The sequence below is a fragment of the Lichenostomus cassidix genome, chromosome 25 (genome assembly GCF_008360975.1).
Source record: "Lichenostomus cassidix isolate B80296 chromosome 25, HeHo_3.0, whole genome shotgun sequence".
Taxonomy (NCBI): domain Eukaryota; kingdom Metazoa; phylum Chordata; class Aves; order Passeriformes; family Meliphagidae; genus Lichenostomus; species Lichenostomus cassidix.
The window spans coordinates 2,194,527-2,221,996 of record NC_139505.1 but is presented as its reverse complement, the minus strand read 5'-3'; the positions used below and the strand labels follow the sequence as shown (position 1 = coordinate 2,221,996).

The following is a 27,470-nucleotide window of genomic DNA, read 5'->3' as shown; positions in this document are numbered from 1 at the left end:
GGACATCCTCTCCCCGCCGTCCCCGAAGGGTGCCATTCCTGGTGAAGCCACCAGATGTCACCCTGTGCCCGCCCCCTGGGGACCCCCCGGGACCCCCCGAGTCTCAGGGGTGTCCCCAGCGTCCTCCACCCCCGACATGTCACCAAGGCCCCCTCTGCCCCCCGGAGCAGCTTGGTGACACTTGGAGAGCAGAGCCTGAGCGGGACATCGGGGACAGCTCAATGCTCCCAGTATGTCCCAGTAACTCCCAGTAGCTCTCGGTCCCCACATGCGCGTGCAAGTGGCCACACGATGGTGCAGGTGACAGGTCCCCCCTCTGGGGAGCGAGGGGGACACGCGGGTGGCTGCCGCACCGCACAGACGTGTGCGAGGGGTCTCCGCGCGTGTGCGCGCTCTCTCTCGCGCGCCGACAGTTGCGCGCGGGAGCGCGCGCGCGCGCACAGACAAGGGGGAGGGGGGTGTCACAGCCGTGCCCGCGCACACGCGCGTGCAAACCCCCCCCCCATCCCTCGGCAGTTAATGAGGATCATCTCATTAACGGGGATTAACGCCTATCTATAGGGTGGCCGCGGGGGGGTTCCGCTGCGGGGGCTGTGGAGTCCCACGGCGGGGGCTGTGGAGTCCCACGGGGGTCTCCGGTCCCGCCCCCGGCCCCGCTCCGGCCGGTGCCCGGTCCCGGCCCGTTCCGGGGCGGAGCCGCTCGGGACCGAGCGGGGAGAGGAGCCGGTACCGAGCGCCGAGGGGTCGGGAGGGGCGGGGGTTGGGGGATGTTGGGGTAGGGGGTGGGTGAGGTGCTGTCGGGGGTCGGGGGAGCGTTAGTGCCGGGTTGTTTTGGGGTGGTTTTGGGGTAGGTGGGCTGTTGGGGCAGGGGGTGTGTCGGGTGCTGTACGGGACGCGATGGACTGTAGGGACAGAGTGGGTTTAGGGTGGTTTTGGGGTGTTTTAGGGGTTTGGGTGGGACGCTGAGTGTTGTGAGTGTGTCATGGGGGTGTTGGAGTGTTGTGAGGTACTTGCGGTGCTGTGGGAACAGTGTCGGGGTGTCGGGGGGTGTTTTGGGGTGCTGGGGCGGGTGCGGGTGGGTGCGGCACAACGGGGCACTGCGGCCACACTCCTGTGCTGGGGGAAGTGTCCTGGCACTGCCGGCAGCACCTCCCGGAGCACTGGGAGCTCTGGGACGAGGGTCCTGGGGACTTTGGGACAGGAGCAGGGGCACTGGGGACACTGGGGGGGGTAGTGGGGACCAGTGGAAGGAGAAGACTGGGCACAGTGGAAAGGGGCACTGGGAGCACTGTCCCCACACTGTCCCCACTCCACCCCCCATCGCCTCAGTTTCCCCCCGCTCGCAGCCCGGGGCGGGGCGGGGGGGTCGCCCTCAGCCCCACCCGCGATGCCGGGGGTCCCGCTGCCCTTCGTCCTCCTCCTCCTCCTCCTCGCCGGGGCCCCCGCGCAGTCCTTCCCGCGGGACCTGGTGACTCGCAGCACCGTGGGGCTGGCAGGTGAGCGGGGCTCCGGGGGGCGGCCGCGGGGCTCGGGGGCTGCCGGGGTGTCACCGTGTCCTCCCGGTCCGCAGCCACCGCCACCTACCCGCGCTTTCGAGGCCTCCGGGGGGACAACGGCACGGCGCGGCTCGGCCTCGACTTCCAGCGGATGCTGCGCCTCAACGGGACGCTGTTCGTGGCTGCCCGGTGAGCGCGGCCGGGCTGCCGGTGCACACTCGTGTGTGCCCGAACAGGCTCCCCTGTGTCTGCCGTGTGTGTGCGTGAGCATACTAACCTGTGCGATTGGCACACTTGAACACCCTTGTCACTGCTCGTGCCCCCCCGTTCCCTCCCGTGCCCCGTGCGTGACCCTGCAGTCCCCTGTGCGTGTGACTGGCGTGTCCCCGTGTCCCCTTGCACATCCGTGTACCCCTTGCACACTCACCCCCTCCCCCCAGGGACCACATCTACGCCTTCGACCTGGGGCAGGACAAGGGGACGCTGTACCCGGAGCGGGTAAGGGGGACAGGAGCAGCGTCCCTGGGGACATGGGGGACACACAGGGGAAGCGTCCCCGTGCCCACCCACACCCCGTGACCACCCGTGTCACCTGGCAGCACCTCACCTGGGAGACGCAGGACAGGGAGAACTGCGCCATGCGGGGCCGGCGGCAGGTGAGGGGTGCAGGGGGTGTTGAGGGGGATTTTTTGGGGTGGGATGATTTGGGATGCAGGAGTTTGGGGTACAAGGGGTGGTGGTGACGCCGGGGTCCCCCGTGTCCCTCCCGCACAGGACGAGTGTCACAACTACATCCGGGTGCTAGTGCCCCGCGACGCCGAGACCCTCCTGGCCTGTGGCACCAACGCCTTCAGCCCCCTGTGCCGCATCTACCAGGTGGGGGGACCCAGGGTTGGGGGCCCAGGGGTGAGGGGGGCTCACAGGCTGCTGGGGGGTGGTGTGATGAGCTGGGGGGGTCTCAGCCCAGGCAGGGCAGTTCCCAGATTTGTGACAAGTGTGAGGGCCCTTGGCCATGTCCGTGCTGGGGATGGGGATGGCACGAGAGGGTGCTGAGTTTTGGGGGGTCTCATGGCCTTGGGGCGTGTCCCCCCCCAGGTGAGCAGCCTGGCACAGCAGGGTGACGAGGTCAGTGGTCAGGCCCGGTGCCCCTTCGACGCCAAGCAAAGCATCGTCGCCCTCTTTGTCGGTGGGTGCTGGGCGGGCGGGGGGACAAGGGGGTGGCTGGGGGGGACAGGGGTGACCCAGCATGTCCCCCCCGCAGATGGCAGCCTATACTCAGCCACGGTGGCCGATTTCCAGGCGAGTGACGCCGTGATCTACCGCAGCCTGAGCCCTGGGAGGGTCCCGCTGCGCACCCTCAAATACAGCTCCCGCTGGCTGCAGGGTACCCCACAGTGGGGGCTATGGGGTGTAAGGGGGGATCTGTGGGGATGAAGGGGTAGGGGGGTTTGTGGGGATGGGATATGGGGGTACAAGGGTGTGGGATTGGGGGGCACAAGTGTGGGGGGATGTGCAGAGGGGGGCAGGGGGATATGGGGATGGGGTCAGGGGGTGCAGGGCTGCAGTCGGGGGGTACAGGACCATGGGGGGCAGGGTGTAGGGGAGAGGCTGGGCACAGGGGTGTGGGACAGGAGGTGGCAGGGGCTGATGGTCGCTCTGACCTCCTCTGGCCCCCCAGAACCCCACTTTGTCCAGGTGCTGCCCTATGGCCCCTACGTCTACTTCTTCTTCAGGGAGGTGGCAGTGGAGCTCAGCGCCCTGGGGAAGGTGGGCACAGGGATGGGGGAGCCCAGGGGGGTCACCCAGGGGTTCCCCACCCTGGGGTCAAGGCAGGGGAGACTCCTGAGCTCCTCACTGGGGTGTCAGGCCTGTGGGTACCCCTGGGTACCAGCCTGAGGTGCCTGGGGGACAGTGATGATCCTGGGGATGCCCAGGTGCCAATGTCTGCTGGTCCCTGAGGGTGTCCAGCCGCTGACCCCAGGTGTCCAGCTGCTGACCCAGGCTCCCATGCAGGTGTTGGTGGCACGGGTGGCCCGAGTGTGCCGCAATGACCGCGGCGGGTCCCCGAGGGTGCTGGAGCGGCGCTGGACATCCTTCCTGAAAGTGCGGCTGCAGTGCTCCGTCCCTGGGGACACTGTCTTCTACTTCGACGTCCTGGAGGCTGTGACACCCCCCCAGACCTTGCACGGGCGCCCTGCTGTCCTCGCCCTCTTTGGCACTCAACCCAACAGGCAGGGACATGGGGACATGGGGACGTGGGGACAGGGTGATGGTGACATGAGCAGGGATTCACATATGGACATGGGGACATGGGGAGGGGCGTGCCCATGGGGACATGGGGACACAGAGGGAGAGTGCACATGGATCAGCATGGGGACAAAACTGGGACATGGTGGGGCCTTGGCCAAACCAAGGCCATCCTGTCCCCTCACCGCTGTCACTGCAGCATCCCCGGCTCGGCTGTCTGCGCCTTCTACCTGGCAGACGTGGAGCAGTCATTCGAGGGTCCCTTCGCTGAACCCCGTGGGGCCACCTGGACCCCAGTGCCCGAGGACAGGGTCCCTCAGCCCAGGTAACCCCCACCCCACACCGGGACACCCCTGGGGGGTCACAGAGACCACATCCCCACACCAACTGTGCTGCAGGCCAGGCTGTTGTGCTGGAATGGGACCTGCTGCCAGCGTTGTCACCTCTGGGGACTTCCCTGATGAGACGCTGGTGTTCGCCAAGGAGCGCCCGCTGCTGCACGGCGCCGTGGGCCCCGCTGGCGGGCGGCCCCTCTTCACCCACACTGGCACCAGGTGCGGGGACAGGGTGGCCTCGGGGACAGGGTGGCCTCGGGGATGGGATGAACTCGTGGATGCAGTGGCCTTGGGGGTAGGGGTGGCTCAGGTTCAGGGTGTGCAGTTGGTTGTGGGGGTCCTGCAGGGTTGGAAAGGTCCTCGTGCAAGGCTCTTGTAAAGGGCGTGTAGGGCCACGTGAGGGTGTGGGAAGCTCTCGTGCAAGGGTGTTCAAAGCCCAGCCCGGGTGTGCGAGGCCGTGCGCTGCCCCAGGCTGACCCAGCTGGCCGTGGACACGAGCGCGGGACCCCGCGGGAACCAGACCGTGCTGTTCCTGGGCGCCGAGGACGGGCGGGTGCTGAAGGTCCTGGCAGCTGCACAGCGCCCCAAAGCCACCCAGCCCTCCGGGGGCACCCCGGCACCGGGGGACACCCGAGAGCCAGGAGACAGTGGGGACAGTGGCACCAAGACACTGCTGCTGGAGGAGATCAGCCTCTACGACCCCGAGCGGTGAGGGGTGGGCATGGCTTGCTCAGGGCTGGGGTCTGGGGGTCTTGGGGGGCTTGTAGATGCTGGAGAGGGCTGGGGGGCTGGCGGCACTGGGGGGTTGGGGGTGCTGGGGGGTGTTTGGGGGATCTGGGGGGCCTTCTGGGCACTGTGGGTGCTGGCGGTTGGGGGGGTTTGGGCACTGGGAGTGCTGTGGGTGTTTGGGGGGTGCCAGGGTGGGCTGCACTGACCCCGGGTGCTGTCGGGTGCAGGTGCCAGAGCCCGCGGGGTGCCGGGGTGCCCAGCCGGGTGCTGGGGCTGGAGCTGCACTTGCCGGGCCAGGAGCTCATCGTGGCCTTCGCTGGGTGCCTGGTGCGGCTGCCCCTGAGCCGCTGCAGCCGCCACGACTCCTGCCGAGGGTGAGCGGGGCTGTGCGGGGGCACGGGGGGTGCGTGTGAGGGAATGGAGGGTGCAAAAGAATGAGGATGCACAGGGGAATGGGAATGTGCAAAGGCAAGGGAGTGTGTGAGAGAGTGGGAGTGTGCAAGGGCATGAAGACACAGGAGTGTGCAAAGGCACAGGGACACTGGGATGTGCAAGGTCCTGGAAGTATTCAAGGGCACAAGGGCATGGGAGGGGACAGGGGCACAGGAGCATAGGGGCACAGGGATGTTCAAGGACACAGCGACATGCGATGGCAGCTCCATCCCCATGTCCCCACAGGAGCTGCCTGGCTGCCCGGGACCCCTACTGTGTCTGGTTGCCCTCCAGGGGCTGCATCCCCTTCTCTAAGGACCTTCCGTGAGTGTCCCTCACATCCCCGACCTCCTGGGGCCCTGTCCTGTGCGGGGAAACACCGGGACAGAGGGTGATGTCCCCTCTGTGTGCCCCAGGAGCGGCTTCCAGCAGGACGTGGAGGGATCCCTCGGGATCAGTGGGACCTGCCAAGGTGAAGTGGGGACACATGGGGGACACTGGGAACATGGGAATTTTTGGGGATTTCTGGAGACGTGAGGTCACGGGGGGATGTAGGTGGCACGAAGGTGACACCGGGGTGGCACATGTGGGTGTGCTGGAGGATGTGGAGGACATGAAGGGGACACGGGTGGCTCCAGGGGACATGGTGGGGCCTGGCCTGACCCCGCTCTGCTCTCACAGGGGCAACGGCTGCAGGGGATGGTGACGAGGACAGGGACCTGGCTCACGGTCAGTGACATTATCTGGGGACCCTGGGGAGGGACCCTGGGGACAAAGGAGGAGTGGGAGGGGGATCCCAAGGAGCAGGAGAGATCCCAGGAACAGGAGAGGGATGAAGGAGGACCAAAGGGACCAAGGGGGACCCCAGGAATGGGAGAAGGAGCCCAGGAACAGGAGGGCTCTGGGAGGGGGGACCCCAGGGGTGTGAGAGGTACCGGGGGAGGTCTGGATCTCCCGCTGGCACCGGGCTGACAGCTGATCCCGCAGGGGTGCGGCACCCCGGGCCGGGGGCCGCGGCGACAGTGCCGGTGCCGGTGCTCGTGGGCTGCGTGCTGGGCGCCTTCGTCCTGGGCGCCCTGGCCACCGGGCTGGTGGTCACCTGCTGCCAACGCCCCGCCGTCCCCAAGGCCCCCCCGGAGCCGCCCTGCGCCCCCCGGACCCCGGCCCAGCCGCCCGTCCCCCGCCTGTACCCCGCGCTGCCGCCCCAGGGAGGGGTCGGGGAGCTGCAGGAGCGCCCCGAGCCGCCCACCCCCGAGCCCACCCCGCTACCCCCCACCCGGGCACCCCGGGAACGGGAGGTCCGGCGAGGCCACGCCGCCCCGCCGGGTCCCGCGGGCTGCCCGGAGCCCCCCGGGCCGGGACCCCCGGCCAAGGCGTCCCGGGAGGAGCTGCTGCAGCGGCTGCACGGTGGCTCGGGGGGCTCGGGGTGGCCCGTGACCCCCCCGGGAAATGGGTCCTTCGCCAACCGGGTTCAGCCGCGCTCCGCGGGCCTCGGGCCCCCCTTCGCCCCCCACGACCGAGCGCCGCTGCGCCTGGACGTTCCCCCCGACAGCCCCGCGGCGCCGCGGCGGCCGCTGGCGCAGAGCCACTCGCTGGCGGGGATCCCCGTGAGCCCCCCCGGGCCGGCGCGGGGCCTCACCCGCATGCACTCGCTGGGGACACCGGGGGGGACACCCTGGGGACCCCGGCCCGGCGCCCTGGAGCGCTCCCTGTCCATGAAGCCCCCCGTGCTCCCCAAGCCGCTGCTGCTGCCCGCGGCCTCCGGGCGGCCCTGAGACCCCCCCGGGACACCCCAACTGCAGCCGGGGGGGCCTTGAGCTGTCACCTGCCCTGGGGTGCAGGGTTCCTCACTGCCCCAGATCCCTGCCGAGCCGTCAGGGTCTCCATGTCACCAGGATGGCCCCCAGCAGGCTGATGGGGGTCCCTGTCTCCCAGCAGAACCCCCCAGAGGTGACAGGGGTCCCCATGTCCCCAGACGAGTGTGACAAGGTTCCATGTCTCCAATCCCCCTGGTTTTGCTTTTTTTTAATCCTTTCTAATTTATTTTCTGTTTGGGGAGGATGGGAGTTGCTGTCACCCCCCCTTGGGGACACCAGCACAGGGGGACACATGGCTCAGCCCATCCTACTGTGTAGGACCAGGGCTGGCCCGGGGCACTGCAACAGTGGCGCGGGATTTTATTAAAAAATACAGAACAAAAAATGAGTGTAACGTAATCTGTCCCCAGTTTCTTCAGTGATCAAAACAACATGATAAAAGTCCAGATTAATCAAACAATCAGATTTGGCCCCAAGAACGGGATGGGGGTGGAAGGAGGGCACCCCACGTTCAGCCTGACTCCCCAGGTTTGCTATCCCCCTTTGTGGGTGTCTGCAGAGGATGCAGTTGGGGTTTCCATGGCCTCCTCCACTCATCCCAACTGGATTTGCACCGATTTGGGATAAAAGAACCGCTTAGAGCTGGTTACTGCGACCAGGAGGGAAACACGTGTCCAATTAACCCCAAAGCGTGCTAATTAACCCCAAAGTGTGCTAATGAGAGGGCAAACAGACAGGATTCTCCAGCCCAGGCTCGGGAATGGCACGAGGCCGGAGGTGGCGCGGGCAGGAAAAGCCCTGACGCGGCACAGCCCGGCCTGGGCTCCCGTGGGAGGGAATTTACTGACCAAAAAAATGCTGCTTTTGGCTTAAAAGGCTTCTGGTGTTTTTCTGTGGAAGAGCTGGGGATGCAGCCGGGTTTGAATTCCAGGCAGAGATCAAATCCTTCTCGGTTTTGGTCAGCTCTGACCCACGGATACTTCCAGAAATTAAATTAGGGATTCCCCTCTAAAAGGTGACATCCTCAGCTTTATTTCCTCAAAAAATAACCCAGACCAGCTCCCATGAGCCCCGTGTACTTTTTATTTTTCATTTCCTCTTCCAAAGGGGAAGTTTTTTATTCCAGCTGAAGGGATTTTTTTGCAAAATCACCTGTTTTGGGGAAAAGGATGGCAAAAACCGAGCATGGCAGTGGGGAAGGCACAACACAGCTGCCAGACTCTTCAAACTTACAAACAACAACACAAATTTCAGACAAAATGGTAAAAACCAAAGTTGACATTGTGTCCATTTATATGGTAATAAAGTACTTCCATCACTTCCCTGCTCCCCAAACCCCAAACTCACTGTCCCTACACAGATCTCTGCACTATCCAAGCCTGGAAAAAATAGGAATATTTCAGTAACAAGATCAGCTGCATGTTAAAAAAGGGAAAAATCCCTTCCACACCCCTGAAAATGTTTAAAGCAACACCCCAAAAGAATATTTTTGTTGCCATTCCAGATCTGGTCTCTGGGATTTGCAGGCCCTTGCACAAGTCTGGGTTCAGGCTGGAATTCCCAGGCAGCTCAGCACTAATCCAGCTGCTTTGGCATGGTGGGATTTCTTCCCATTCCAAACAATGCAGGTATTGACATCCCAAAATAAGCCCTCAGGTCACCTGGCTGGCTGGAATTTTGTGGAAAAGCTTCAGATCTCTGCAGGCCAAGGTTTCAAAGCACTTTTTGGCAGGGCAGGATGCAGAGGCTGGGGGGTGTCTGCAGGAACAGCCCTGGATTTAACCAAAAAGGAAAAAAAGAGCAATTTTCCTTTACAAACACCAGGATTAGCAGGTGACATTTCCCATGGTGATGGATCCAGGCTGGTTGGTGTTCCCACAGTGCACAGGGAAGGGTGGAAGGTAGGTTAGATCCCACCTGGATGGAATTCAAAGGTTGGAAGGAGGTGGAACTAAGGTGCAAGGAAAATAAAGAGTTATCAGTGATGAAAAGTTGGGAGGGAACTGAGAAAAATGTTTTTTCACCTGAAAGAGGGATGAGGAGTCATTCCTGCTTTATTACTGAGACTTGGATTATGTCCAGCTCCTACTGGAAATCCTAAATCATCCCAGTAAAACCCCAGAATTCCAGAGAGATCCCCGGGCTCAGCTCTGCTCTGAGGGGCTTTGGCAGAGCCCTCCAATCCCAGCACAACCAGGAGTATCCACCTTGTGTCCCTTGGAGTCATCCACACTTTGTTCCACTCCTTCCCTCTTAGGATGAGACAGTTCCAAGTCTGAAATACCCAAGTGTTTCACCCCAACGGGGCTGACAGAATCTAAAGTCAAAAATTTGCATCTTAAAGAAAAACACATGAGGGAAAAAAAGTATCATTTTGATGCCTCAGTAATGGAACTTCCAGCCCAGACAGGGTGAAGGAGAGGAATAGAAAGCTCTCCTGGATAATTCCTATTGCTAAGCTCCCAAGTAGCTTTGGGCACATGCAAGAGCTGCAAATTTCCAGAGAATAAATATTTTAAATCTGTAAACATGAGTTTTTGCTTTGGGAAAGCAGAATTTGGCCAAGCAGGGAGGAGAAATCTCATGTGAATGACTGAAGGTAGCGCCACCTAAACAGTTCCCCCTTTGTCTTCCTGGTGGGTCCCAAGCCAGGAATGATTTGTAGTAATTTGGCAAATAATTCAGAATAATTAACAGCTTTAGAAAATTGTTTTTCAGCAGGGCAAGTCTGTAAACAGACAGAACTGATGTAACCCGTCTCTGTGCGCGCGTTAAAGAGCAGCTCTGCTTCCTAATCCTCTTTTCCTGCCCCGAAGTTAATCCAAATAATCGAGTATCCCTGGGACACGCTGGAAGAATTGGCGGTAGTAGGCAAGGCTGGGGAATGACATCCCTTGAGGAAACAAAACAGAGTTCTGGAGCTGTGCCCTGCTTTACTGAACACCATTTGTATCTGTCTCATAAAATAACGAGATTACAGTGCCCCAGGCAGTTTAATGGGAGGACAAGGTGGACTGAGGCTGATATTAATGGCACAATATGAAGTTTTAGATAAATTATGGAATAACAGGTTGAAGTTTCATCAGTTGGATGATTTACTCCCAGATTGGGATGTTCCCCACAGAATAAAGGAATAGTCTCTGCCCGACTGCCAAAGAGACAACGGCCAACTTGGCATTTCTTCTCCTGAGGGTGTTGGGTTTTCAGGAAAAATCCAAAATATTCCAGCAAATCACTGGTGCCAACAGGAGCCCCATGGACACTCAGCCCTCCTGACCCCACAGTCCCCACAAGCTCCACAGGGTGACAAGCAGCTGGAATTCCTTTTGGAATTGAATCTGGCTGCTCCTCACCTTGCTGCCCACCCTGCCCGGTGAGGACAAGGGGCTGGCAGGGGGAGGTGGCTCTGGGGACACTGGCACTCCGATGGCACAATCCACAGCCTCTGCTTCCACCGCTTCCTCCCTCTTGCCTTCGGAAATAAAGCAAACACCAGAGAAAAGAGTCAGGGTTTCCTTCTCTCTTCCTTGAATAGAAACTGAAGGGGAAAACTCGAATGTGTGGCTTGAGACTCCTGGGATTATGGAAAACAATGTGGAAATACAGTAGATCTTAGTAGGAGTAAGAAAATACCACCACTACAGCTCAGCAAAACAAAGTTTTCAGGGTAAACCCAGCATGGTTTGAAGGTTCAAAAAACCTCCAAGATAATCAAGACCATTTGAAGTTTGGATTGATAGTCTTGGAGGTCTTTTCCAGCCTTAATAATTTTATTTTGTGCACATTAAGAAGGACCTGGACAGAAATTAAAACCCCTGGAGCTGGAGGCAGCAGTTAAGCAGCCCTGGCTCTGCACAGCTTCCTTCCCTGCCCCTTCCCTTGGCTGCATCCTGCTCCCAGCAGGAAACTGGGACCTGACCTGTGCTGGGTGCCAGAGAGGAAAACACTTGAGCACCACAGGTCAAGGAATCAGTGGTGTGGCACCAGCAGCTTCAAGAATTTAAATTACTCATCTCTAGACTCCAGAAAAAAATGCTTAGCTTCAGGGAAGAGAACGGAATCGCAGAGTGAAGGGATTAGATAAACTTCCACTTTATCAAATTCCTCAATCCAAAGTTAATTAAAGGTCAAACACAGCATAAAAGATGATTTTAAAAAACAATACAAACCTTTCTCTAAGAAAAAAAAAGTTATCAGGGCCTCAAAACATGGGGACAGGAAACATTTGAGACAATTTCACTCTGAACTATTTATCCTGGTTTGTATGTTAAAGCTAATCCATTTCTGCAGCAGTGGGCTTCCATTTTCATTATTTATTTTTAAAATAACTGTTAAAGCACATCAAGGGCAACATATGGCAACCCTTTTGGGTTCAGTGACGGGAAAAGCACTCTCACTGCAATGGGATATTGACTGAAATGAGATAAACAAGCCTTCTCAGACCCCAAAACAATGTTTCTTCCTCCAATTGACCATAGTAGCTCCTATTCAATGCAGACTCTGTAAGAATGGGACAGGAAATTACCTAAATGGGCGCAAACTCAGTGCAGAGAACCCACAATTCCTCTTTAAAAGGGGAAAAAAAGAGATCCTGTTCCTCAGCACTGGCGTAGATCAACAGATTGTAGGCACACAGAGGGAAGTTTACCTAAAGTTCTTCTCATTTAACCATTGCAACCTATTTTTTCTCTTTTTTACCAGATTTAGAAAGTTTATCAGGTTTATTTCATAGAACACTTGGGTTGGCAGGTGAAAACAGTCCCACTTAACCAAAGAATTACTCACATGCAGAAGTGTTTGCAGGATGAGGCCAAAAAGCTTCCCAAAACTTTTCAGTAGCCTCAAGACTGCAAAGAAAAAACAGGTTGGGTTTTCCCAAATACACCAGATTCACTTTATGAGTCATTAGAAAAATTGGGATTACTGAAAAAGAATTTGCACTCAGAACCAAGTTAAATGGGTTTTCCCCGACAAAATATGGCTCAAGAAACAATGGGAAACCTACTTATTTCCATCTAACATAGGATGGAAGAAATAAGGAGCAATCTACACATCCCTTAGACCTGCTTATCCAGGAATTTCTTTACTCAACGATTATACAAAGCAAAACACTCAACACTGGCAGTAAAGAGCAAAGCAAACAGTTCCATGCTCAGGATTTGGCACAGGCAGGAATTCTCATTATTCCTCTGTTGCAATCAGCCAAATCTGTTTTTCTCTTTTTGAAGCAGGCCCTGGTGCAAACCCACAGCCCAGCTCAGCACGGTGAGTAGCCACTCACACTGGAACCACCTTTATTTACACCAATTGTAGGATCCTCCTCCGTTACCTCCCCTGCTAAAAACATTCTGGGGCAGGAAGCAGTAGTTGGGCGTGTTTGGCTACATTTCAGCGCTTTTCCCTTCCTAAATACCCATCTGCCCTCTACTGGTGAGCAATCCTCGGGGTTTTTTTCCCAAGATTTTCACACTCGAGGTCCCGTAAGACTTTACCTAAGGTGGTTTTGGCGTTTAGCGCTGAAAGGAAGAGATTGACGACTTGCCCCGGTGTAAGAATGAAGGGCGATGTGGGAGCCACAGTGTGGGTGACGCGATTTGCTCTGTGGCTGAGCTGTTCACCTCACGGAGGTCCCGGCTACCCCACACTCCAGGATCGCCCCTACCAGAGGGTCCCTCAGCCCTTCCCTCTCGGGGCTCCGCCGCCGCCCTCAGCCCTTCCCTCACGGCGCTCAGCCCGCCCCGCCCCGCGCCTTGGCTTCTCCCGCCCCTTTCCCGCTCCTGCTCGCCCCTCCCGCCGCAGCCTCACAAAATGGCGGCCCCGGCAGCGGGCCTGGGGGGCGGCGTAAGGATACAGGACCGGCAGCAAAAGAGTCCCCCAGGCACCGGAGGAAGATCGGGCTGGTCCTCCCATCGCTCTGCCGCAGCGGAAACTGTGGGGAATGTGGGAGTTTCTCGTTCTTATCTCCATCGTCCTTCGTGCCCTGGGGCCTTCGGGAGAAGCTTGGCAGGGAGTGTTTGGCTCTGTCGGAAGGTTATTAATCAGCAGAGTTGGCGGACGGTGATGCGTCCCCGGAGATAGATCCGGCAGAGGCATTTTGGCGCCAAGTATAAAATGGCGGCGGTGGCTTGCTGAGGCGTGAGGGTATGGGTGGTTTTATAAGGGTTTTATCAACGTGTGTAAATATATCTGTACTTATATGTGTGTATTTCAGTAGTTTGTGTGTATCTGTCCCCTTTGAGTGCCTTCTAGTCTAGGACTGAGCTCTCCTCAGGGTGCCAAACCCGCCTCTCCGCACTTTGCTACCCCCTTGGGAGCCCCTGACTGGTTCAAAATGCCCTTTTTAAAAGCAAATTTGAAACTCAGGGGTCTCTTTCTTCTCTGGAGTGTTTTTCTGTGGGGCTTGGAAAAGCTGAAGTGTAAATAATATGCTTAATGTGCTTAAAATAATCCTTTAGGCTTAGTTTTTCCATGCTTAAGTTCTCCACAGCATGTACAAAGACACAGGGGTCAGTCCTCATCTCACTGTAAAGAGATTTAAGACAATTTAGTGCCAAAGAACTTTATGTCAGTCTACATGTCTACAGGAATGTGTATGTTTTTAACTGATTTTATTTAAAGTTTCATAATAAATACTTCTCCTGCAGGTTTTCCCAGCTGGGAACACAGAAGTCAAACAGCTCTGCAGAGGACAGTTTACATTTTTCACCTCTAGTTTTACACAGATGGTTCAAAATCAGCAAACTTGGTTATTTCTGGAGATTACATGAGAGCTGCATCCCATTTTCATAGTAGAATGCAGATTTTTTCCCAATTTTAGCCTATTTCTGGCACTTGCCCCCAGCCATGTACCCCCCAACTCTCAGGATGATTTTGGGATGCTCCACATCACTTCACCCCAATCAAACCCAAAAAAAGCACATTCAAGAAGACAAACCAATCCCAGAAAACAATCTTGGGGGGGAAAAAAACTTGTTCAAAAGCCAAAAATTATTCCAGGTTGGGTTTTTTCCCCCCCATTTTGAGATGATGCTCAGAAATAAACCTCAGCAGGTGAAAATCTCCCCAAAGAAAACTCAAGGTTTCCACTTGAGTGAATGCAGCATTGTTTGTTGTTGTTTTTAAAGGGATTGATTAACTGGGTGGAAAACCTGAAACATTTTCCTTTGGGAGTAAAATCAAATTAAATTCTCCGTCTTATCTTTCAGCTCTGCCCTGTCACCCTTCCAGACCCCACGATGTACCCAGCATCTGTTCCAGTCAGGAGTTGCACTGGGAATAAACCATGTGGCGCATAAAAGAAGGATGAAAAAAATCAAATTTGGGGCAATGAACACCCAGCCTTGATCCCACCAAGCAAGGTCAGAGCATTTCCATGTGTATTTACCCTCCTGGACATATTTTTTTCTGCTTGGGCTCACACCACAAGGCTCAAAGTGATTATTTTTCTCAAGAAAAAGGTTTGTACGGATATCCTGGGCACATCCCTGCCTCTTCCACCTTGCATTCCTGAGGGGAAGGTTAAGGGATGAAGTGGATTTTTCAGAAATTGGGCCAGGGGAGCACAGAGGGTCGATGCTTTCTGCAAAACGAGAGCGATTCCCATTGCTCCTCCGGCGCCCCATTTGCACAAATAAGTTTCTTAAAAAAGCACAAGAAATGAGCAGAAAAATTGTCACACAGAGCATGTGGGGACAACCACGGTCACACTGACATGGGGACATCTCCCACACCCTCTGGCAGCAGAAAAGGGCAACAGGGGGGTGCTTCTGCCTCCTCCCCTCGTGTTTGCCCCCCGTGCTGTTACCCCCCACTTGAACCGCTGTGATTCCGGGAGGGAAAGGGGAGAAGGTGGAGAGGGGTTGGAGATTTTCGGGGAGCCCATCACCATCAAGGCCACGGCGAACTGCTGAGTGAATTAGCAATGGCAAAACTGCCCAGAAACAAAAACGAAAACCCAACCCAACAACCTCCAAACTGACAACAAAACCAAATCCTGGCATGCCTGGCGGAAAGGGAGAGAGCAGGGGGGTGAGGAGGGGCAGGAAGGGCTTCAAATTAAATCGAAATCTAAGGAGCTGATGCTGGCGATGGGAGCTCGCCAGAAGTTAAAGCTGTTGAACTGCAGCAGACTGTCCTCTTCCTGGGAGAGGTCCTGGCTGTCCCGGTCCCCGAGCTTGCCCAGCCCTCCCTTGGGCTTGTAGAGGGCCATGTCTCCGAGCCCCAGCCCCTCCAGCTCCGCCACGTCCAGCCGCGGGATCGGCATCCTCCAGTAGATGAAGGAATCGTACTGGCTGCTGATGGTGTCCAGCATTTTCAGGCTGTGGAAGGGGTGAGGGGAAAGAAGAGGAAGAGAAAAGCTCTACCAAAGACACAGGAGTTGCCCCAAAATGGTCAAAAATCTCAGGTGTTGCCATGTTGACCAAATCCTGCAGGATAACCCCCAAAAAGGAGTTGATGGGGTAGGAGAGGGTGGGAGGCTTGACTGTAGGCTGAGTCTTAACTACAGGCTTGAGCTCTGCCAGAGTTTTATCCACAGCCTTGGGCACAGCCCTTCTCAACACCGTAATTTGGAGAGGGCCCAAGGAACCTATCACCCCGTGCCTCAGTTTCCCCATCCAAACAGCATGGGAGGGAAGGACAGGGTGGGAATTATCCCCTTCCCAACTTCTCCTGAAATCCATCCTGTCAGCACTGGGGAGCAGAGGTGGGACAGCAGCATCCAAATGATCTGCACACAAGTATCTTCCTTTCCCTGTGCCGAATCCCTGCGGAGTGGGCAGTGAGGGGGGGTCCCTGTGCAGCCCCCTCCCCTGATCCCACCCCACCCCTCCCTCCCTCCCATGGCCGAACCCTCTAGAAAGAGCTGGAAGGAGCCTCGCCCGGCATTCCCACCACACCCCACCCATCCCTGCCGTGCCATCCATCCATGCCTGCTGCAGAATTCCCCCTGCAGCCCCACCCCGATCCACCAAAAACTGGGAAGGAGCAGGACAAGACGTGGATCAGCATCTTCCGTGGATCAGCGTCTTCCGCGGCAGAAGCTGAGTCACTGCCTAGCTTCTCCCCGGCAGGATTATGTCATTAACCTCCTCGTTTGGCATCGGAGGGGGGGAAAAACAGACTAACCCAAAACATCCTCATTTTCCCACTGATTCCCCTGTGTTACATCTTGGAAATCAGAATTCTCAAGGATGATTCAGGCATACTTTGGATTGTGCCCTGACTGTGCGAGGAGGGCTGATCAGCTGCTAAATTTAAGGTTCTGGATGTCACTCAGAGGCTATGAAAGGCTCCTGTGTCACCCCCTCAGGGTAAATTGAGCCACAGGACTTTAAAATAAAATAGTCTCTTCTCAGGGAATTTTTCCCGGGGTGTCCATCCCCAGGGATCTATCCATGGGTTTTTTTGCTGCACAACAGCAGAGAATTATTAATGGTGATGGGTGTTGCGGACAGGGAGTTTTAGGCTTCAAAGGGTGAAAAAATGGAGTTTAGTGACAAGAGAGGGGAAAAGAGAGTTTAGTGACAAGTAAAATAATCAAGTATCCAGTAAATGTGAATTGAGGTCGGAGGAAAAACCCTCCTGTGTCGCATGTCACTCCTAAAAAAGAGCATTTCCCACAGGATCATTGTGGTCTGCTCATCCTATGGAAGCAAAAAACATCTTTATCCACTCAATCCCCACTGTTTGTGGCTTATTTCCCCCCTCAAAAAAAAAAAAAAAATTCCAACAACCCCTCCACCCAAATCTCTTCCAAAATGAAAAGCATCCTCTCGCTATGCGTCCTCCCCGGCTTGCATCCCTTACCTGTGGAGGGAGGACGGCTGCGGGCTGAGCTCGATGCTGGCCGGGCTCTTTGTGCCGGGAAGCCGCGGGCGTTGCAGCGTCGCTTTTGTCTGCTGGAGCGGCTGGGTCTGCAATGCAGCCCCTCGAATTGCCCTTCCTCGTGGGGGGAGGATGATGATGGCAGATGAGTCAGCGGCTCCCACCCGCGCCAGGGAGGGGGAGGACGGCAGGGGCGGAGGCGCGGGGGGGATCCTGCGCGCTGGACCCCCTAAGACGAGGATATATTAAACCTGCAGCAACTGCCGATTCACTCCTGAAGCCTTCAGCTCCGTTTTGAGGGGAATAACAGAGCATTTTCAGGCTGCATGGAGCTGGGAAATATTTCTTTTACCTGCATGTGAAGATACGGGGTGCTGCGGTACCCCAAACCTTGGGAGGGCACTATGCTGGTCAAACACAGGGAGATTTGGTTCAAAAACACCTGAGGTTTTTTTTTTTTTCTTTTTTTTTTTTAATCCCGAGACTGAAGGTATTTGGTCCTGAGGCCACATGGCAAAAATATCCCAGCTTTGTGGCTGAAGCCAGACGTGGAGCTAGAAATAGGAGACACCCAAAACTGGCATCACTGCTGGGGGGGCATCTCACCAGGGTGGGGCATCTCACCCCCCACTTCCCCCTACGGCTGATGCAATGTCAGAGGGGCAGCATAGAAAACTCCAATGTGACCCCTCAGAGCAGGGAATCTCCCTGCCCCAGCACCACTGACACCCCAAACTCTCTTTTTTAGGGGGCACAGGCCAGATCCATGCATCTGAGAGGCTGAGGGCAGCCCTCACCCTCCTCTCCCTGGGCTTTGCCCAAAATCAACATTCCTTTGGGGCTTTAGGGTTTTTTCAATCCCTTTTCCTCCCTGGTTCCTGTGTGCAGCTCATTTCTGATGCTGCCAAGCAGTTCTGCCAGTGCTCGGCTTTCAGCCAGGCTATTTCTGCCTCCTCTGCCTCCTCTTCCTCCTCCTCGGGCTGTCATGGGCCAAGAGGATCCCATGTTCCCTGCTTCAAAATAAACCTCAGTCTCAGCTCAGCCTCTCCAGCACCCAGCACAGGGAAAATTCCACCTGGGGGCCCTTTGGAGGATGCTGATCCCTCTGAGGGGTTGAGCTGCTGTGTTTTTGTCCCTCTCTGAGAAGGGACCTGGGGCTGAACCCCCCAGGAGGACATGGTGATGGGGGCACCGCTTTGGGCCCCATGGTTTCGGGAGGGCTGCAAGGGGGACAATGTCCTCTGTCAGCACAAACACCAAAAAGGGCTCCTAAGCTGAAATGAGGTCACAGATTCTTGGGGGTATTATCAGCCAGGGGCAGTGGCAGGAACACGGAGGTGGCAGGATCGTGGCGGTGACGGTGGTGTCAGGGCGGTGGTGGCAGGACCATGGCAGTGGCTATGGCAGGACCGTGGTGGTGGCAAAACCCCGCCAGGCATTGTGCAAGCGGAAGGGCCCAGAGCTGGAAATGGTGAAACTCAACACCGGCTGCAGGGAGCTCCAGGGGTTCCCACGCCTTTGGGTCCCCCGAGGGCTCTGGTGTAACCATGGAAAAAGCAGGCATAAGGCTTGGGGGCAAATGGGAGCATAACCAAGACCTGCTGGGGACCCCCAGTCTTGCTGGGCACCCCCAGCCCTACCAGCTCCCCTGGGATCCCCCAGCGCTCCTGGAAACCCCAAGCTCCTCCCAACCCTAGCTGAGGATCCCCGACCTTAACAGGACCCCAAGAACCCCCAGTCCTTCTGGGACCCTGCAGACTCCCATTCCTACTAGGATCCCCCAGCCCTTCAAGGGCCCCGGGAACCTCCAGCTCTGCAGACCCCCCCACTCCTGCAGGGACCTTGGGAATCCCCATTTCCACCTTGGGGATCCCCATTTCCACCGGGACCCCGCGGCCTCCCCGCTCTGCCAGGACCTTGGGGACCCCTCAGCCCTGCCGGGACCCCCCTGCAGTGCCGGCGGTGCCCAGGGAAGGCGCTGTGCTGGTGCCGGGCCGGGCCGAGCCGCGCCGGGCGGCGGGAGCTGCGCCGCGTCCGCACCGGGCCACGCCTGGGGCTGCGAACGGGGCACCGGCACCGGGACCCGCACCGGCACCTCCAGGCCACGCCTCGAGTGCGAGCGGAGCACCGGCACCAGGATCCGCACCGGGACCAGGACCCCCGAGCCACGCCTGGGGCTGCGAGCGGAGCACCAGGACCAGGATCCGCATCGGGACCGGGACTCGCACCGGGACCAGCACGGGGACCCGCACCGGAATCGGGACGTGCACTCCCGGGCCACGCTTTGGGCCGCAGCGAGCCGGACAGCGGGAGCGGGACCTGCACCCCCGAGCCACGCCTGGGGCTGCGAGCCGGACACCGGCACCAGGACCCGCCAGGACAGGTAATGTGGCCGCCACCGGGACGGAACCGACCCCCCCCGAGGGCTGCGACCCCGCGGAAGGGCCCCCGGAACCGCCGTAGGAACGGGGAGAGCGCACCGGGATCCGCACCGGAACGGGAGGGTTGCGACGGGACGATCCCCCCTTGCAGCTCACTGGTGCAACCGGGGAGTCCTCCCGGGACCCCCCGCGCTGCCGGGAACCCCCAGCCCCACCGGGACCACCGGGGTCCCAAGGCCTGCCGGGTCCCACAAAACATACCAGGACCCCCGCGGTCCCAAACCCTGCTGGGACCCCCTAACTCCGCGGAGCCCTGGGGTCCCCACCCTGTCAGCGGCCGTTGTCCCGGGGGTCGCAGCCGCGCACAGGAGGTTCACCTCCCACTTTGCCGCTCTTCCCGGGGGTCCCGGGCCAGCCGCCGGGGCACTCCAGAACTCTCACCCACTCCACCCCTATCCCCACACGCCGTCCTCTCTTCCGAGCTTCGGGAGACCCGGGCGGGCACCCTTGCAGTGGGTGACCCGCAGTGCCGGGGGGCTCGGAGCGAGCCCCCCCTGCCCGGAGCCCGCCGATGACGCAGAGCCGAGCGGTGGTTTCCCAACCGGGAAGTCATTTTGCCTCTGCCGGCACGGGCCAGGCCCGAAGCCGCCCTGCCCGGGGCCACCGAGCTGCCCAGGTGGGCTGAGACCGGACACAGCTCATGGCGGGGTGGGCTGGGGGTGTGCGGGGTGTGAGACCCCAGCAGAGCGGGAGATCGGGGCGCCTGCAGCCCGTGGGACCCAAGAACAGCCGGAGCCGGGGGAGCAGCCGGAGCCAGCCCCTGCCGTCGCCTTTTGCGAGGACGTGAGGCCCCGGCGGGTGCTGGAGGGGGTTTAGGGGCCGGAGGAGTCCGGGCCGGGGGTCATGGCCCGAGAACCCTTGGAGGTTTGCACGGGGATTCGTACGAGGCTGAGCCCACTCTCGCGCTCCCTACGGAAGCTCTTCCAGCGCCTCGAGAGTGGTTGCAGTGCTGAATTTGGGGTTACCTCCCCAGCAAGGCCTTTCCGCTGCACTGCCGGATCCCAGCGTTGTGGCGGGGCCAGCTCCGGCAGCCGTGTTTCCTAAGGAAATCAGGCTGGGAAGAAAAAGCAGCCCCCTCTTCCTCCGTCCCACAGCCGCGGGGAGAGGCCGGGTATGGCCGGGGGTGCCGGGGCATGGCGTGGGCACAGACCCGGTGTGCACCGACCAGGACGTGTCACAACCTGCCCATTCTGAGCGGCCGCGCTCGAGGAAGGGCTGCTGGGGAACAGGGACAGTCTGGGGGGTCCGGGGGGTCCTCTGGTTGTGCCAGGCTGGCAGTGAGGGGAGTGGGCACCCACTCCACGCACCCCAATGCCGTGGGAATGCCCAGTTGCAGGGTCATTCCACGGAGTCCTTGGGGCCGGATTTTGGCCAGAGGCCCTGGCAAGGCTGTGGATGGGGCAGTGCTGAGGCTGGGCTCGGAGCTCCCTGTTTTGGGGGGCTGCCCCCGCGGCCCTGCTCCTCCCCACCAGGAGCAGGAAGTGCAGGCCGGACTTTGGTCCATCCGGCGTCGCCGGCGCAGGGGCAGAGGAAGGAACTTTTCCTGTTTGCCGGTGTGGTGGGGTTTGGCACCCACCAGCCAAGCTGTGGCTCAAGTCGGCCTTGCCGGCGGCGTGGGGACTCTCCCGTGGCTGATACAGAGCTGTGCTCAGGCCACGGCCCTTCGTGGGCGGGTGAGTTCCCTGTGTGCCGCCGGGTGCTTCTGCAACAAGGGAGTAATTTCTCCTTGGCATGAGGGGAAGCCCTCATTTTGGGGGTGAACGCTCCTTTCTACACCCCCTTGCCTACCCCAGGCAGGACCGTGGGAGTTTGGGGTAAAATCCCACCAGCCCCTGTTTATTTTTCCCCTGTCTGTTCTTCAAGCTGGAGCGGAAGAGCTCAACCTCCGGCCCCTTTTCGGAAAGGCTGGGATATTTATAGCTGCCTGGCTCAGGGAGTTGGGATTTGCCATGGCTGCCTCCATCCCCCCCATCCTGCTGCAGCATCCTTCAGCTGTGTCCTGCCATGGGGTGGGGGACAGGACTTGGGGTCAGATCCAGCCCTGGCCATGGGGACAACTCTGGGGGTCTCTGTGTGATGCCCAGGGTCCCTGGGGCATCTCTGTGAGATCTGTGGGGGTCTCTGTGTGATCCCAGGGGTTCCCTGAGGGTTTCTTCGTGATGACAGGTGTCTGCTTGGGTGGTCTGTGTGTAGCCCCTGGGGTCTCCTGAGGGTCTTTGGCTCTGTTTGGTTCATGGGAAGTTGCTTTGGCACTAATTTGAGGAGGTTAGGCCTGAAAGTATCACCCTTCCTTCCCACTCACAGCCAGCTGCTGCTCTCCGTGCCGTGCCATCCCAACCAGGTGCCCCAAGTGTTCCCATGGAGTGACTCCACACGGGGGTCCCGGCAGCTGTGCCAGCACGGGGGACACTGTCTGCCACCACCGCGAGTATGAGTGACTTCTGGCACAAGCTGGGCTGCTGCGTCGTGGAGAAGCCTCAGCCTGTGAGTACCTCTAGTGCAGCCGTTTTGGGTAGGGACATGGGGTCAGCAGGGACTGATGGCCTTCATCATCTTGCAGAAGAAGAGGAGGAGACGGATTGACCGCTCCATGATCGGGGAGCCCATGAACTTCGTCCACCTGACGCACATCGGCTCCGGAGACATGGCTGCAGGAGAGGGGCTGCCCATGGTACCCCCGTGCTGCGGGTGGGGGGGTTGGGGCTCGGGTGGGGGGCTGGGGCTCAGTGTTGGGGTGTTTGCTCTCAGGGTTGTGACAGGTGGTGTTTTTGGGGTGGTAGGTGTTGGTTTTGGGGTGGTAGAGTCTCACAGTTGGATGATGGGTGTTGTTTTGGGGCACTGGGTCTCCTGGCTGGGCGGGGGTGGCACAGGTGGGTGACAGGTTGTCCTTGCAGACTGGTGCTGTCCAGGAGATGAGGTCCAAGGGCGGCCGGGAGAGACAGTGGAGCAACTCCCGGGTGTTGTAGCATGTGAGTACCTTGGCCATAGCTCCCCGAGCACCCACTGTCCCCTCGGAACCACCCCTCTGAGGAACACCCAGCTGAGCCACCTCTTGGGCATATCTGTAACCCATGCTATTGGATTTTGCAGATTCCTGGCTTTTTCAGCCCAAACTTGAACTGCCTGATCCCCCCGCCGGAGGAGAAGCCAACCTCAAGTGCTTTAATCCCGCGGTATTTATGCAGCACCATCCTCACCCAGCTCCCGGTGACTTTGGGTCATCATCCCCCTGGAAAATCCCTCCTTCCTGGAGGCACCAGCCGATGAAATGGGGAGGGAGCGGGGACAACAGCCCCACCTCCTGCCCCACCTGTAACGGACACAGCCACCCCCCTGAAATGTGCCAGGAGCTGCCAGGCGCAGCCCAGATGTGCCAAATCCTCCCAGTTTTCCCTTTTTCCACTCCAGTGTCTCCCATGGGCTGCGTGGTGGTGCCTCAGTTTCCCCAGGTAATCACAGTCATGGTGCAGAGGCAGATTTGGTGCCTCCCAGAACATCACAGAAGAGCTAAACAGGGATTAAACCCCCATATTCTGGTGCCAAGCCAGAATTAAACCCAAGATGTTCTGGTGTCAAACCAGGATTTGGTGTAAACTGGGATTAAACCCCAATTCTTTGGAGCAAAACTGGGATTAAACCCCGGCGCTTTGGTGCCAAACCAGGATCAAACCCCAATGCTCCAGTGTCTCAGCATCACCGAGCCCACAGTGCCTCCAGCTGGCATTCCCACCGCCGCCGAACTCCCATCTCCCTCCTTTTTTTAGGATATGTTATTTTTAAGCTCCAAAAGCCACCTGAGCAGCCTCCGTCACCTCAGGGGCAGGACCGTGGTGGGTCCCCTCCACCTGGGATTGGCCCTGGCCAAGGCCAGACAGGGCCTGACCTGAGAAGGGCTCCGGAATTCAGGCGCGGGTGTACATAGTTTAATTAGCGCCAGGATTAAATATTAAATAGCACATGCTGGGTGACAGAGCCTTTCCCGTTCCCTGTGCTCTGGGGATACTCCACTGCAGAGCTGGGATTTTCCAGCCCTCTGTCGTGCTTGAGTCAAGTTTTTTGGGAAAAACATTCCACTGATATTCACAGCAGGCAGAGGCCATGACTTGTTATATGGCACAACCAGTTTCCTCTGGCTGGGCTGCACTGACATCCCCTCCTTGGCCACCCCAAAATGTCCCTCAGACCCACTGTAGGGGGGATTGTACCACATGGGAAGATGGGGTGCATCCCATGGGGCAGGTGGGGGCACCCCCAGTGCAAGTGGGGCAGCACCAGACCTGTCCCAGAATAAAAGCCAAGAGCCAAAAGTGGAAGGAAAGTTTTAATCCTTGGAAAATTATGACAATCCTGGACAGCTGTGTGTCCAGACCTCTGGGGCCCCTCACCGCCCCCCAAGGAAGATCGTCAAGAACTCATTAACTCTCCCACCCCAGCAGCATTAAGGGAGTGCAACTAGTGCCCATGGCATCCCCAAAAACCCACCCTGGGGACCACAGGGACAGAGGGAGCCCCTTGCGGTAGACAAACCACAACAAGGACCAGGAGCTGAGTTCTTAACAGAGGCAGCTCCAATCCCCCCACACCCAGGCACCCCACTGGGGCCTGCTCAGGGACCCCAACTTCTCATCCGGACCTCAAAAAGCCACCTGGTGCCCACTGTTATTTCGGGGAGCCGGGGGGCTGCCCCGCGGCGATGCGGCTGACCCGCTCCAGGACATCCTGGGGACACAGCGGGGGTACAGCCTGTGCCAGTGGACACTCCTCCACCAGGCTGTTCATGGGGGTGGGTGGGGGTACCACCTCCTCCTCGGGGCCCCCAGCAGCCCCCGGGCCCCCCAGTGCTGCCCGCAGGATGGGCAGCACCTTCTTCCGAGCAGCCAAGGAGTTGCCCTGGGCATAGGCGACCACGCAGGACCAGGGGCTCGGCAGCGGCTGCAGGAGCAGGGATGGTGTCGTCGCTTCCTCCAGCGCCCGGCAAAGCTGCAGGGGAGTGAGCATGGGGCTGGGACCTCCCCAGCATGCCCAAAACTGGGAGGTTCTGGGGAAAACCACAGCTGGGAACTGCCTGGAGATGCCTGGCCCTGGCCCTCTGACTCACCGTGCCACGGAGGGGCTCCTGCTGACTGTACACCGCGAGCTTCCTTGTGGGCTCATGGTGTTCATTAAAGGACACGGTCATGGCCACCAGCCCCGCGTAGCCACGGCCCTGGCAGAAAGCCTCCAGGTCCTGCAGCAAGCCAGGCCGGTGCAGGAATATCTGGAGGGGAGAGGCCTTGGCGTCACTGTGATGTCCCCAGTGTGCCACTCCCTGCCTCAGTTTCCCCCCTACCAAGCCTCACTTCCAGGTCCTCGAAGATGCCACTGATGCCAATGACCAGCTCGTCACTGGAGAGGACTTTGAGGTCCTTCCGCAGCATCTGCTCCGTTGTCAGCCCTGGGAGGTGACCAGGGGATGAGGCCCAGGGCACCTTCCTGTTCCCAAGGAGAGGGGGGTACATCCGGGTGCCACTGCCCTGGCACACACACCTGTGACATCAAACTTGGCACCCTGCAGGGCTCCAAACACGGTGTCACGGGGCGGCAGCTCTGGGAACCTCTCCTCAAGTAGGGACACACAGGCCACGTCCCTGGGTGTCACCTTGCCTGCAGCCGGGCTCAGGTTGATGCAGTCCAGCAGGATGGTGCCTGCAGGGACAAGCAGGGCCGTGTTGTCACTGTTCCCCCGGGCTGGGGCTCAGCCAGGACCCCCCGTGCTCACCGTGCAGCAGCGCAGCTGTGGTTCTGTCCAGCACACCCGGGGGGCCCTGGAGGATCCGCTCGGTCACCAGCGTGGCACAGGAGCCCACTGGCTCCACAGTCACCTGGCAGGGGGGACCGCGGTCCCGCTCCAGTGGCCGGTGGTCCAGGACCTCCACCACGGCCTCTTCCAGGGCTGCGTCGGCACTGGTGGGCGACAGGGGAAGAGTCACCCCTGGCAGCGCCTGGAAAACCCCTGTATTCCTTTCCTACCCTAAAATCACCCCAGAAACAGATCCATTTGACCCACCCTGGGTGGCAAAATCAGCCGAGGCTCTGCATGGGTAGCCCTGGCTGTCCCCACCATGCCACCCCCCGGCTCACCCAGGCAGGACGTGGTGATCGACCAGCGTCAGGGAAAGCAGCCCAGCGTGGTGCAGCCCCCCCAGGTCGATCTCATCCCGAAAGATTAGGGAGGCGGCCGGGATTCTCCGATCCCGCAGCAGGAACGTGGTCTCTGTCCGGAGCGCGAAGTCAGCACGGGGGATGTTCAGCACCGGGATGAAGGCGGCTTTGGGAGCTGGGGAGGTCTGCGGCGGGGGGGTGACACCCAGTGAGGCGTCCCCCGGGCCACCGGCTGTCCCCGGGCCAGCAGCCGAGCCTCACCTGGGCCAGGAAAAAGGCCAGGGCCAGCGCCGAGGTGGTGGAGTCCAGGTCACAGGCCTCGTTGCCCATCACCACGTGGATCTCCCGGTGCTGCCGGATGTGATCCTGCCGGGAGAGAGGCTTTAGCATCAGGCATGGCAGCAACGCAACTCAAAAAAACCCCAAACCACTCCCTTGCCCTTCAAGGACCCATGCCAGCGTCCCTGAGGCCACTCATCGCAGGTGTCACCCACAGATTCCACCCTTTGAACGAGATCCTGGCATCCCTGGGCCTGGCTGGGATCCACTTCTGGCACTCAGGGTTTTGGGGTATGTGTGTGAAATGTTCCCCTGTGGGAACAGGGACCATCCCAGCCCTGAGAGCACTTAGTACTTGAACCCATTTTTTCTAGAAATGCTGAGTTTGGGGCTGATTGTCCCCCCAAAACATGATGTTTCACCCCTTTTTTTTCTTGCCTGCAGCAGAAGGAAAAATATGTCACTCCACCAAGCCCCATCCCTCCACCCTGTCACGCCTGCGGGAGCCGCCCCATCCCCAAGCCCTTGTTTTTTTGGGACAATTCTCTGCTGCCGTAACCCAGATTCGCTAATATTCTGGTAGAAACTGAGGAAAAAAACCCCGAGAGCAGCTGCAGCTCAAACCCCTCGGCAGGTCCGGGGGCTGGACCAGGATGGGGCACCACACTCGGGGTTTTGGCCCCCTGGGCGCTCAGACCTCAGGCACCTCACACTCCTGGGCACTCTGCACCCCTCCTTCCTGGGCACCCACACCCCCTGTTCCTCCTGCACCCCACTTCCATGAGCACCCAGCTGCCTGCATCCCCCCTTCCTGGGCACCTCTGCTCTCCATGCCACTCCAGTCCCTTGGGTGCTCATCTCTCCCTGCACCCCAATTTCCCTGCACTCTGCCTTCCTGGGCACTCCTTCCCCTGCTCCCCACGGCGCCCAGGCCCGACTGCACCCCAGTTCCTCCAGTTCAGGGGTCCCGGGTGCTCATGTTCCCATGCACTGCAATTCCCACTTTCCCCTGAGCCCGACTGCCCCGAACACCCGGACTGCGAACACCCGGACTCAGAACACCCGGACTTAGAACACCCGGACTCAGAACACCCCGGACTCAGAACACCCGCACTGCGAACACCCGGACTGCGAACACCCGGACTGCGAACACCCGGATTCAGAACACCCGCACTCCGAACACCCGCACTCCGAACACCCGCACTCCGAACACCCCGGGCCGCCCCGTTCCCCCCGATCCCCTCAGCCGGCTGTACCTGCAGAGCCGCCCGGTTCCCCTCCACGAACCGCTCCATGACGGCGCCGATCCGCGCCGCGAACCGCGCAGCCCCTCCCAGTATAGCCCCAGTCCAAGCCAGTATAACCCGGTCCGGCCCCGTGTAACCCAATCCGGCCCACTGTAACCAGGTCCGGCCCACTATAACCCGACCCGGCCCACTATAACCCAGGACAGCCCAGTATAGCCCAGTATAGCCCAGTATAGCCCAGGACAGCCCAGGACAGCCCCGCCCGCCCCGCGGGGGCTGCCGGGAAGGGGGCGTGGCCTTTCCCAGCACCCCCCGCGGTCGGGGGGCTCGGGGGACCCCAAAACCCCTCTTTCCACCCCAAAACCCTCCCGTGCCCCTGAACCTCCTCCTAACCCCAGACCCGCCCTCAGCCCCCGCTGACATCCCCAAGCTCTGCTGTGACCCCAAAACCCGACACCCCAAATTCCCCCCAGCCCTCCCC

The 27,470-nt window shown here is 59.2% G+C and overlaps 4 protein-coding genes across 8 annotated transcripts; 2 read left to right on the top strand and 2 right to left on the bottom strand.

Annotated features, from left to right (window-relative positions):
* Positions 1–74: 74 nt before the first annotated feature.
* On the top strand, positions 75–7,467 carry SEMA6C (semaphorin 6C). 3 transcript variants are annotated; one of them, XM_085082342.1, is made up of 18 exons: positions 75–726; positions 1,330–1,496; positions 1,571–1,685; positions 1,937–1,994; positions 2,096–2,152; positions 2,271–2,372; positions 2,592–2,682; positions 2,758–2,880; positions 3,175–3,263; positions 3,510–3,727; positions 3,943–4,068; positions 4,142–4,297; positions 4,550–4,786; positions 5,035–5,181; positions 5,486–5,563; positions 5,656–5,711; positions 5,921–5,968; positions 6,227–7,467. In XM_085082342.1, exons 2-18 carry the CDS (start codon positions 1,388–1,390, stop codon positions 7,012–7,014), a joined length of 2,598 nt encoding a protein of 865 aa, XP_084938468.1. In that variant the 5' UTR covers positions 75–726; positions 1,330–1,387; the 3' UTR covers positions 7,015–7,467. The 3 variants fall into 3 exon arrangements, with proteins under 3 accessions (XP_084938468.1, XP_084938469.1, XP_084938470.1); XM_085082343.1 differs by lacking the exons at positions 75–726; positions 2,758–2,880 and having other exon boundaries at positions 832–1,496; XM_085082344.1 differs by lacking the exons at positions 75–726; positions 5,035–5,181 and having other exon boundaries at positions 832–1,496.
* Positions 7,468–13,647: 6,180 nt separating this feature from the next.
* On the bottom strand, positions 13,648–17,296 carry MLLT11 (MLLT11 transcription factor 7 cofactor). The gene is made up of 2 exons (XM_085082401.1): positions 16,864–17,296; positions 13,648–15,374 (listed from the first exon to the last, which is right to left on the bottom strand). The coding sequence occupies exon 2, from the start codon at positions 15,365–15,367 to the stop codon at positions 15,107–15,109; it is 261 nt and encodes an 86-aa protein (XP_084938527.1). The 5' UTR covers positions 15,368–15,374; positions 16,864–17,296; the 3' UTR covers positions 13,648–15,106.
* A 1,565-nt stretch (positions 17,297–18,861) lies between these two features.
* On the top strand, positions 18,862–23,640 carry CDC42SE1 (CDC42 small effector 1). Of its 3 annotated transcripts, none has more exons than XM_085082402.1 (5): positions 18,862–19,264; positions 21,627–21,806; positions 21,883–21,993; positions 22,217–22,291; positions 22,413–23,640. In XM_085082402.1, exons 2-4 carry the CDS (start codon positions 21,753–21,755, stop codon positions 22,286–22,288), a joined length of 237 nt encoding a protein of 78 aa, XP_084938528.1. In that variant the 5' UTR covers positions 18,862–19,264; positions 21,627–21,752; the 3' UTR covers positions 22,289–22,291; positions 22,413–23,640. The 3 variants fall into 3 exon arrangements, with proteins under 3 accessions (XP_084938528.1, XP_084938529.1, XP_084938530.1); XM_085082403.1 differs by lacking the exon at positions 18,862–19,264 and adding an exon at positions 19,646–19,938; XM_085082404.1 differs by lacking the exon at positions 18,862–19,264 and adding an exon at positions 20,754–20,995.
* On the bottom strand, positions 23,631–27,412 carry PRUNE1 (prune exopolyphosphatase 1). The gene is made up of 8 exons (XM_085082360.1): positions 26,999–27,412; positions 25,725–25,829; positions 25,443–25,648; positions 25,081–25,265; positions 24,849–25,007; positions 24,662–24,756; positions 24,421–24,579; positions 23,631–24,302 (listed from the first exon to the last, which is right to left on the bottom strand). The coding sequence occupies exons 1-8, from the start codon at positions 27,410–27,412 to the stop codon at positions 23,982–23,984; spliced, it is 1,644 nt and encodes a 547-aa protein (XP_084938486.1). The 3' UTR covers positions 23,631–23,981.
* Positions 27,413–27,470: the final 58 nt, after the last annotated feature.

Bases quoted from the DNA above. Each gene is read 5' to 3' on its own strand.
- SEMA6C (XM_085082342.1), top strand. From the start codon at position 1,388: ATGCCGGGGGTCCCGCTGCCCTTCGTCCTCCTCCTCCTCCTCCTCGCC. The intron at 1,686-1,936 runs GTGAGCGCGGCC...CCCTCCCCCCAG, and splicing joins ACGCTGTTCGTGGCTGCCCG to GGACCACATCTACGCCTTCG. The intron at 5,712-5,920 runs GTGAAGTGGGGA...CTGCTCTCACAG, and splicing joins GATCAGTGGGACCTGCCAAG to GGGCAACGGCTGCAGGGGAT.
- CDC42SE1 (XM_085082402.1), top strand. From the start codon at position 21,753: ATGAGTGACTTCTGGCACAAGCTGGGCTGCTGCGTCGTGGAGAAGCCT. The intron at 21,807-21,882 runs GTGAGTACCTCT...ATCATCTTGCAG, and splicing joins TCGTGGAGAAGCCTCAGCCT to AAGAAGAGGAGGAGACGGAT. The intron at 21,994-22,216 runs GTACCCCCGTGC...TTGTCCTTGCAG, and splicing joins CAGGAGAGGGGCTGCCCATG to ACTGGTGCTGTCCAGGAGAT.
- MLLT11 (XM_085082401.1), bottom strand. From the start codon at position 15,367: ATGCTGGACACCATCAGCAGCCAGTACGATTCCTTCATCTACTGGAGG.
- PRUNE1 (XM_085082360.1), bottom strand. From the start codon at position 27,412: ATGTCAGCGGGGGCTGAGGGCGGGTCTGGGGTTAGGAGGAGGTTCAGG. The intron at 25,830-26,998 runs GTACAGCCGGCT...CTCTCCCGGCAG, and splicing joins GGAACCGGGCGGCTCTGCAG to GATCACATCCGGCAGCACCG. The intron at 25,008-25,080 runs GTGAGCACGGGG...TTGTCCCTGCAG, and splicing joins CACAGCTGCGCTGCTGCACG to GCACCATCCTGCTGGACTGC.